General features: G+C 39.3%; 1 protein-coding gene across 1 annotated transcript in view; it reads left to right on the forward strand.

Moving 5' to 3' along the window:
• The window catches only part of LOC139743416 (bridge-like lipid transfer protein family member 1), a 75,776-nt gene extending 66,905 nt beyond the window's left edge, over positions 1–8,871 (forward strand). Inside the window, exons 58-63 of the mRNA XM_071653901.1 lie at positions 613–897; positions 1,900–2,082; positions 3,196–3,342; positions 5,827–5,967; positions 6,319–6,628; positions 8,334–8,871. Coding sequence (XP_071510002.1) covers positions 613–897; positions 1,900–2,082; positions 3,196–3,342; positions 5,827–5,967; positions 6,319–6,628; positions 8,334–8,586 — 1,319 coding nt within the window. The 3' untranslated portion in view covers positions 8,587–8,871. The remainder of the gene's footprint in view (positions 1–612; positions 898–1,899; positions 2,083–3,195; positions 3,343–5,826; positions 5,968–6,318; positions 6,629–8,333) is intronic.
• Positions 8,872–10,764: the final 1,893 nt, after the last annotated feature.

Raw genomic sequence — 10,764 nt, forward strand, 5'->3', positions numbered from 1 at the left:
ATTTTTCATGATTGGGGACTTTGCAACAATCTGTGAGAGGTTGAATTTGCGATTTTGGAGTACAGTAATGAATCAATGTAGAAATGTACGTTTGCATGCTGCATTTTATGTCGGGATCAAAGTTGATATTTTTGCATGTTGTTACATTTTCAAATAGCACCCGTCTGACGAAGTTCATGAAAATAGAAAATCTGCAAAATATATGGTGTATACAGTAGCAGATGGTATTTTTCTATTATTTCTTTATTGAAATCAGTGTATAGATAAGTAACATGTGATGGGGTCCGTCCTGAAATATTCATAACTATTTGAAATTTGTAGCCACATATCATAACAAATAAGGTGTCATAATATGTCATGGACTGGATGTGAAACACACATGAACTTCAACTTCCAGGGAAGTCAACATAATTGTCACAAGGATTTTGACACCTTTCCATGAGCAGGTGATCTTGGTGATTTAAACTCTAGTGGCATACTTGCCTCCATTAAACCTTTCATGATAAATATGTATCTGTTATTGTAAGCTTGTCTAAAGATAAGGCACTAGAATTCCAGGAGTAAAATGGCACCCCTATGAGCAATTCTCATCAACACATCCATTGTTTCCAGGAGGCAAGGGAACAGAGGCAGACTCTTCCAGTGGGTCTAAGGAGCACCACCACTGGCAGTCGGTCTTTGACTTCCTCATCCAGACCTTCCACCGCGCCCACAAGAACCAGCCCCGCCCGGAGGGCATGCGCCTGGGGGGTCAGGTGACCCTCCTTGGCAAGCAGGCCCTCCTGGCATGCTTCCACGGGCTCAACTTCCGGTCCAACTCCTGGGCGCTCTTCACGCTCCGCGAGCCCAAGCTAGAGTTTGAGACGGAGGCCCTCCAAGTCCCCTCGTCGGAGCACTGTGAGTCATGGATCAGGGTTTTCTCTACAAACTTTCAAAGTTTTGCATGTTGCATGGTGTATAATGTATGTATATGCAGTCCTATATAATGACACTTATCGTGTTGCATCTGTAGATGATGACAAGATATTATGGTTGGCTTTGCTTTTATTCTTGCATCATTACTTTGACCTGATGTTGTGCATGTTTGTATATATTTACTCAGATGAAATTTTATACCACCAATGTGTATTGTCATAGTCATATACCTTTCGAGCATGTTTCTGGGCAGAAAAAGATTTAGTCTGACACAAAGAAAAAGACTTGACAGTGAGCATGCTGGGTTACGCACACCTATGCTTTCTGCTGGTGCTTGCTCAGTGTGGCACTAATGATAGCAGGAGGGTCTTTGAAAAAGACTGCAAGGTACATGACAAACAATTATGACCTTGAACCTTGAAACTATAATCCCGATAGCAGCTTGTCCATGAAGTTAATCTGGGATGAGTGTGTGACATTATAATACGGTGGACTCCCGTTATAACAAAGTCCTTGGGACCGGCAGTTTTCTTTCATTATATCAAAATTTCATTATAACCGAACAAATAAACAATAAAAAACATAGAGCGGATAATGTTGCGGTCTGAATTTTTACTTCATTGTAACCAGAATTTTGTTATAACCATGTTTGTTATAATGGGAGTACACTGTGTGTAGGTGACAATATTGGAAGCAGAGTAAGTGACATCGTAAACCATTGTGTGTACAGTAAAAAAAATGGGGGAATGTGCAAGCAAAATCCAGGGCTGGGTTTAGAGTAGCCTGGAGCCCACAGGAGGGTGCATCCCTCTGATGACAGGTAGGGCAGCCTCCTGGAAAGCAGCAGTTGACGGTGCTGTGACTGCAAAGTGAAGTAGGCAGTTTTAGGTTCTCATCATTCGGGGATAGAAAGGGCATTGGTATGTGTCAGTGACATGCAGAACTGAAGCATGATTGTTTGAATTCCCTTTCTAAAACATCCAGGCGGAGAAGACACTCTGGTCTTGCAGGACCTACTCTTTAGCCTCGGCCACAACCAGACACAGCGAGAGGAGGGCTGGCTGGCCACCATCCTCCGTGTCACCAAGAACGAGAGAAGCCACTTCCCCTCCACCGGCTCCATCATGGAGGCCTTCCAGTACGTCAGCTCCATCAGCACTCCTGAAGGTTGGTTTCTTCCTATAGAGGCTTGGCTCACCTCTCCTGCTTCTCAATGTGTGTATTCTGTAGACTTTTTCTTTCATGTGACAAATTAAAGGGATGGCATAGTTTTGGTTGAGATGAGGGATTCAGTTTTCAACTTTTTGCGCAATGAAATATTAAGGAGCATATGATTCTAAGAGTATGTACAGTTTATATGATGACAATTTGCACATGTTAGAGTGTTACTATTGAGCTGACCAGTTTGGTTGGCCAAAGGTATTCAGATGCAGCCCAGAAATTGACCAAAACTGTTTGCTGACCAGCCACCGAACACTGACAGCCATTTGCCAAGTTCACAAAACCTGTTTACACTCTCTGACAACCAAAAGCTGACTGAAGATTTGAGGTTGCAGAGAGGTCAGCAACATGTTTTTACTTATGTTTAAGTAGGGCTTAATGGACAGCATGTGTTTGGTATTCATAAGTGGTACCATTTACTTTATCATTCCGACATTTAATTAGTGTGCACAAAGTACTTGTGTTTGAAGGAAGAAAAACATAGAAGCTAGAATGTGATTGGGCACAATAGGTAGTTGAAAGAGTAAATATTTATGTGCGAGATTAAGTTTTTGCCCATCCAAGGAACTCATGATCTTGAAAGTGCGATATTTCTTGAATAATCACTTCTTTATTTTGCACATTCTGCCATCATGATGAAGGTTACCACTGAAGAATATTTATGACTTCGATCCACATTTCTTGTGATCCGCATTGAGTATGGCTTAGAACGTTCAAAATGTAGACTTTCATTGTTTTTGTTTGCAGGAGTGATATATTTGCTATGATTTTGATGCAACAAACACAGACCTTGATTACTTGGGGGAGAGAGAGCATGAGAGAGAGAGAGAGAGAGAGAGAGAGATCTGCTTGGGGAGAATGAGGTCACCTTGATCTAAAATGGAAAATATGAATACAAGCACCAATATATATTCTATGAGATTGCCAAAAAAATTACTGACTCTTGATAAATGCAAACTTTAGTACAATACATGTCTAGAGAAAATATATGAGCATTATGCTGGAAATATTTTAGTGCTTTGCCATATGGTGCCCATTTCCTCCTGTGATACTCTACAGAATTTGAACAGTACTTCCAGTATGGTGACCTGCCTAGCCAGAAGAGGGGGACTCTGAAGCACGAAGCCGACCCCATCTTTGCCCTCCCCAAGCTGCAGCTGGAGATGAAATCCAAACACCACCAGAAGCTGCGATCTCCCAAGCCAGGTATTAAAGATGGCAGCTCTGGATCTTACAGATAGTCACAGTCACATACTGGGCTTCCATAGTACTTTGAAAGCCAAAGCTAAGTTTTTTTGGGGTATTTTTTTTCCCTCCCTTAACCTTGCAACCTTAGAACCACTGAGAATCTGTGAAAGCAACAATCTATAGCGAATTATAGACAGTTGGAGCAGGGATTTGAATTGAATTGAATTGAATTGAATTGAATTGAAAAGGTGTTTTATTGATCAATATCTATCACAGCCCGGAGGCTGAATTACAGACATTGTTAACAAAGGACCATGAATACATAAAAAAATACACACAAGATACAGCGTAGTAATGAAGAAAAAAAAAATACAGGGAACAACAAAAAATCAATCTTATTCATCTTAACCATTGCACAATGAGATCAACCTGCAATACAAAACAAAAACAAATATTACAATTACAATGTAATTGTAATTATGTTGTAACAGGGGGAAGCAAACTTGCCTCTATTGTTTGCTGACAGAGTGATGGAAACTACTAAGTGTGGTGGAATTGTCCAAAGCACAAGTTAATGAGTTTAATTGAAAATAGACCATTAGACTTGACAAGGCAACAAGTGTATGTAATCAGCAAGTTATACTCACTGCAGTACCTTAATCTGAAATATGAAACTTTCCGGTAAAGAATTTGTTTTTTAATACCTGTATATGAGCTTGTATTCAAGTAAGCTTTCATTGCTGTTTCCTCACTAGTGTATATGACTTAAAGTTCACTTTGTTAAGTCTTTGTTAGTCTGATAAATCATATGACAATATCTGTGTACCACACCCACATTACATGAGAAAAATGGGAGAGAATGTGTTTACTTTTTTTTTTTTAAAAGAGGTTGCCACTACTAAATGAAAAAAAACAAACAAACAGATATTTCTTTTATCAATCCAAGGATAATGTAATTCTCTTCTCTCTATTCTATTCTATTCTATTCTATTCTATTCTATTCTATTCTATTCTATTCTATTCTATTCTATTCTATTCTATTCTATTCTATTCTATTCTATTCTATATTCTATTCTCCATTATATTCTTTGTGTTACGTGACTTCAAGGAAGCCACTTCTTGTGATGTTGTTTGTGAGTTTTAGTTCTCATGTATTCCCATGTTCCACTTTATCCTAATCCTGTATGTAAAACCTCGTCCCGTATATCTCTTGTAAAAGTAAAAGAGGGATGTTTAGTCATTCCTCACCCTGCTCAAAGAAGGAGAAGACAATACAAAGTAGAGTTAAATGTATGCAAGTCTATTCCATCAGTAAAGCTTTTTGGTTAGCATGTGCTAAATCCCTCGGGCTTAGTTGTGGCAATGGGCAAGACCCACTGTCGTGAAAATTTCATGACATATGTAAATCCATAGGATTAAGGTTACAGTTCTGCGTACGTGAGCATCATTGAAAATTCCTTCCGTCTAAATCTTTCCAGAGAGGGGAAAAATCATAAACAAAAAAGTAATATAACTCAACACAATAACTCTAAAATGTTGCCTGAAATATATTGACCTGCTTTAGTATGAAGTGTTAGATGTAATATTTGAATCAGTATGTTTCTGAACCCATTAGTAACTTAACTGCCCGAAACCACTTGTCAAATTACTCCCTAAACTGCCCAAATCTGCCCAAAACTGCCCGTCTGCTTTTTTATAGATTTATGCTGTACTATTTTTATTGCTTTCATATAGAATATATAATTACATAATTTGAAAGAGGTAAAAGGTCAACAAAAGTATGTCAGAATTATTTCTGTTACACACAAGTCTCTTGGTAAAGTCTTAACATACGTTGTAGGCTTTCAAATAAGTATAACTTATAGTAGACAAAAATGAGCTTGCAGTGATCTATTTTGCATAATTCAGAAAGTTGTCAAATGACAGTAATATTGCTGTTACCTTCCAAGGAATAGGCCATTGCGTATTGAATCTTCAGTCGCTAAAGGGTTATAGATTTATGAGGCATTTGAATTGATATGTCATAGCTATCAGCTATTCCTGTAATGCTGACTTTGTTCAAAATGTTACACCAGTTTTGATACAATACAAAAGATATGTATTGCAGAATTTTGTGTGAAAATTATCAGGTTTATTCTCGATGCCTTGTTTCAGAGTGCTGATACTTGTGGAACTTTCTGTTCAGCCCATCTTGTGAGTGGTCAGGTGCATGATGGCTTTACCAAAAGCTCTGTATCTGCTCCTTTCTTCTTTAACCAGCGTCACTTAACTGGAATAACGTGGGTCATGCCCTTACATATTTTCAGTTGACGACAAAATTAGTGTGACACGTACATTGGCTGCTTAACATTAGTCCGTTACTGGCTGGTATAGAAAGTGTCTTGCATCGTACCTAAGCAGAATGATAGTATAGTAAAGAAAACAGGTTAAGGTCATCACATTTCTTACAGCATGGAGAGTGCCACCTTAGTCAATGTCACCATTGCATTTTTTGTCTCTCAGACGCACCTCTATCACCACCGCCAGAGGTGATGGTCACCTTTGTGACCCACTTCACTGACCACATCAATGTCACTATGGACATCGAGCTGATTCTCTTCCTCCACGACATGGTCCTGGCGTACATCACGTACAAGCAGAAAGGTGAGCCCTTTCTAACCAGAGACATTAGCTGGGTCATCACCCTCTGCCCTTGTGCTTGTGTGATGATTGTTTGTGTGAGAGGAGGGATATGTGTTTGTGTGGCCTGTTGCATTTGCCAAATTTGGCAGAGTGAGGAGATCAAAAGCAAAAATTAACAAGCTAATGATTCCTCTGAATGAGAAAAATGTGTGGATGGAATATTGGCTAAATACTGTATTCGGACCTACATATGTGATAACTTGTAGCAGTGGTTTTAAGAAAACAGTATCAAATAAAGTTTTGCAAATGGTAGCTTGCTGGCTTTAGATATGAAGATGTTATAATTCCTTGATGCAATTTCTCTCTTCATAGTCATGGCACCCACCAAGGCACTGGGGTCAAGCTTACAGCTTCCATCGTCCAGTGTGGACAAGCAGGCCCTGTCCCTAACTCTCCCATCCTCGGCCAAGTCCTCCTCTTCCACACTGCCACCTCCTCCTCCCTCGATGTCGTCGTCGTCGTCATCCCCCTCCCCGTCGTCCGTGTCGCCCATGGACGGGGCGGAGGGCAAGAAGAGGAAGGAGGAGAAGAAGATGCTGAGACAGGCTGCCGTGACGACCCCTCTCAACGCTGACGGCCGCCGATTCGTCTGCTCCACCTGGCAGCTGGAACCAACCATAAGGTCAGTTGTCCCGATTGTCTGATGGCCTAGAGATGGCTCTTACTCAACTGGATTTGCAAGAAAAACAAAAGACTTGTTTTTGTCTCCCAAAGAAGTGCAAATTCACCTTTATTTTTTATGCATGAGCATTTGCACAGGTAAGAGGAACGGAACAGATTAAGTTTTCTTGTCTCCTTAAGGTAAACAGTGCACATAATGCGGGAGAAAAGAAAGTCTGCAATACCACGTCAAGTTATATGGCCTGTCCTTCTGCATTATTTACCATCACTCAGCTGAATTAAAAATGCGCATATAAGGCTCGCCGGCTGTCCGTCGATCAAGAGGCGACCTTGCGGCAGGACAGTTTGTCAGACAGTCTCTCGCCTCAGCTCATAAGCCAGGGATCATGTGACCTCGTGTGAAGACGCGTTGGTGATGTCTCCAGTAATTCCCTCTCAACCTCATTAGCATCAAGCTGATCAGTGCAGATTTTTTGGTGTTGATGACTTCAATACATTCTGACTGCCACGTTCCTCCTGTTTTGCTTCTTTGCATTTTCATATATATGTCTCTCTTTGTTCACCTTCTTTTTTTTTTAACAAAGAGATATGCATTTATTGGCTGTGAAGTTTGTACAAGGTCCATGTGCACAATATGCCAAGATAACATGATTTGTATGATGCTTTCCCTATATCTTTGTTGTTGTTGTTGAAAAACAGTTCAAAAGTTTGATGACTTACTCTGTTGAATATTGCCATGAAGAACTCCAAAGAGTAGAGGAGATCAATCGCCATGTTCTTATTTCGGGTTTTCATGTAAGCTTTGTTTTTTTAACGTCTTGAAATGAGGCATGAATTGCAATGTGCATTTTCCTTTTAGCCTGTTTTTAGTAACTTTATGCAGCATTATCTTATTCAAGTCCATAATTCTAGATGTTTTGATGTATACTGTTCACCAGATTGTATATTGGCTGCAACAGATATGTATTGAATGTGAATTTTCTCCCTTTTTATGCCTCCTCCCTGAAGTGTCGCTGGAGGCATTATGTTTTTGGGTTGTCTGTCCATCTGTCTGTCTGTCCATCTGTCTTTCCGTTTGTAGTCAATTTTGTGGACAGAGTAACTTAAGACTGTTTGAGGTACCCAAATGAAACTTGACACATGTATGTAGGAGTGGACGAAGTTTTGTCTATCAACTTTTGGGGACACACACCCAAGTTCAAAGGTCAAAGTCATGGTCAAATTCTTAAAATTTCACTGTTTTTATCATATCTCTGCAATGCCTGAAAATTCTTTCATGAAATTTGATCTATACATGTATAACCAGTTACAGATTTTCTCAGGAAAGTTTTGGCCCATAGGAGCAAAGGTCAAAGGACAAGTGAAAATACTAGATTTTAAACACATACAAAATCATAGAAAAGGAAAAATAAAAAGAAGAGAAGAGATTGACTAGAGCAAAATCACCAGATCTTATCATATAAATATGAGTGAGAATAACTCATAAGTGAGAATAACTCTTAAACATATCGATATAATAGTGTCCGCTTAGCAATGAAAAAAAAAAATTACCCATATTCTACAAAATTATTCCATACTGATCTCTGTCAAAATAGTGATCTAATCTCTTTTTGAACCCAATGTACTCAATGGGAATGCTGCATGAAAGTCATGTCGAGTATTGCTAAAGAATCATTTTCAATGTCAATTCATAATCCCTACCCCAGGTTACTGTCATGGGGAGGAAAACAGATAGAACCGGTGGGCGTGGACTACATCCTCCAGAAGCTCGGCTTCCGCCACGCCCGCACCACCATCCCCAAGTGGATCCAGAGGGGCGCCATGGACCCTGCCGACAAGCTCCTCTCGCTGCTGGCCAAGAACCTCCTCATGATCATCATGGAGAAGGAGAAGAGCGAGGCGGAGCAGCGGCACAAGGAGAGGGCGCTGCCACACCCGAAACAGAAGGATGCGAGATAGCAGGGCGCCGCCTGACTGATTGACTGGTGCAGAGGAGTAGCTCTCATTCGTAAGAGGTTTGCTGCCCTAACCCTACCTCCACAGAAAAAGAAAGAAGAAAGAAAACCAGAAAGAGATACATTTAAAGGGATGGTACAGTTTCGGTTGAGATGGGGCTTCCAACTTCTTTTGATGATAATTTTATGAGATAATGAGATGATGAAATATGAAAGAGCATGTAAAGTTCTCTAAGAGGAATTCAAAGGTTTTTTATGTTGAAGCTTGGTTTTGAAATGGCTGAGATAATCAAAGCAAAGTGATCCTGGTAAAAGGTAGGACCCTCCTTTTATTAGGATTGCTTTGTTTTACTTTGTTTTTGGATATTTCAGCCATTTCAAAACTGATTTTCACTGTAAACTTTGAATTTCACTTAGAATTGTAGGTCTTTAAGGTGGTTTCTAAGTATCTTGCAAAAAGTTAGGAGCTGAATCCTCACATCAACCAATACTGTACCACCCCTTTAAGGAAGAAAGGTCTTTTTGCAATGATGTGTAGGTGGTACTAAGCATCTGTTTCACAAGAGACCATGCTGTAACCAAAGCAGAGGGATATGAGAGGATGAGCTGTGTAGTCATGGCAACACATATGACTACTGTGCACTTCATTGCAACTGATTTCTCATATTACCATGGAATCTCTAATGATGTACAATATGTTTAAAACTGTTTCACTACTCTTGCCAGTACTGGGGCTTTTTAGGGGCAGTTTACTTGAATGTAGTATTCAACAGAATGTTGAAACATTAGCAGTGACAGGAAAAAAAAAGGGGGAGGTTACAGATACTTTACAAGACATGTAAGAAATTGATATTTTGAAAGAAGTTACAAAAATTACTACCTAAATTTATTTTTGTAATCATGTAATCTGCCGTCGAAGATGGTGTATTAGAAATCCTTAAATCGGAATTCAGCTAATTTGCCACTAAAATGATACTACTTAATAGTAAAGCAATGTGCATGCTATCCATACTGCTAAACTAATGGTTTTTTTTTTTTAACTGTTATATAAATTTCAGTCTTCCTGACAGTGTGGTAATCACACAATATGCACTTCATTACACTTCAAGGCTAGAAATTATTTCAGGGGGCGTGCCTAGCACTTTCTGGAAATGTTCACAGTGGCTATGCTAGATAGTCAAGTGTGCATGTTTTCGACTGGTAGGTATGAAGTTCCTTGTCAAATATGAGGAGGGAAATATGGCTGATGCATTGAAATTTGGGGTGGATTTCATCCTCACGTGGGTATGTGTGTGTTTTGTTTTTGCCTTTTTTGTTTCATCTGGAAAGCTTTTGTGATGAAAGTGTGCAGTAATTGATATTCGGAGGAGTCTATGAATCACTGTGTACTCTTTTTCCCATACAACATCTTAGTGTTGTATTGGGTATCATGGATATATTTCGAAAACTTGTGAAAGATAGACCACTGAAAGAAAGAGAAAAAAAGATGCAATGCACTGATTTGAATTCTGTGTGACTCTAGCCTGGACTAATTGTACTCGACAAGAGTGACCAAGTGTAAGTGATATGGCATTCTTGTTTGAGAAAGAGACAGAAAGAAATAGCGATGGGTAAATGAATTCATTAGATTAATATAAAGATGAAGAGAGAAGCTAACAATGAGAGAGAAAGAGTTTGCAAGCAGTGTGAGAGGTATATCTTGTGAAGTCTTGCTTGAGTAGAGTTTGAGGGAAGAGCAAAACTCCAGTCCTAATTTTATTTCGTAAAACGTTGATTGAATATTGCCATGAATTGTGTAATGAGATGGCAGTCTCGGCACCTCGTGTGAGACAAATGCACAGCTTCAGCACAATGATGCAGATATTCTATGTGTAACAAATTGTAAGTAAGAGCATAGATATTCTATATTGAAAATGTGTACATTATCAGAGTACAGCGCTGACTGTGTATTTCCTGTGAAAAAATTTTAGAAGTCATTCTTTGTATCATACAGATCGAATTTAGTTTCAAAAGACAAATTCATCAGTGAAAACTGCCAACTTTCCCAGATTCCACTGGAGGCTCCCTGATCAACTAAATATATCTCTTCATGTTCTTGCAAATAAATGGATATAACAAGTATGTAGTTAATAATTAATATAATGGTCTTTCTGATTTGAGAATTATATTTGCCTCTTGAAAT

Source organism: Diadema antillarum, unplaced genomic scaffold (assembly GCF_040938485.1).
Source record: "Diadema antillarum isolate AM-2024a unplaced genomic scaffold, OU_Dant_1.0 seq00001076_RagTag, whole genome shotgun sequence".
Taxonomy (NCBI): Eukaryota; Metazoa; Echinodermata; class Echinoidea; order Diadematoida; family Diadematidae; genus Diadema; species Diadema antillarum.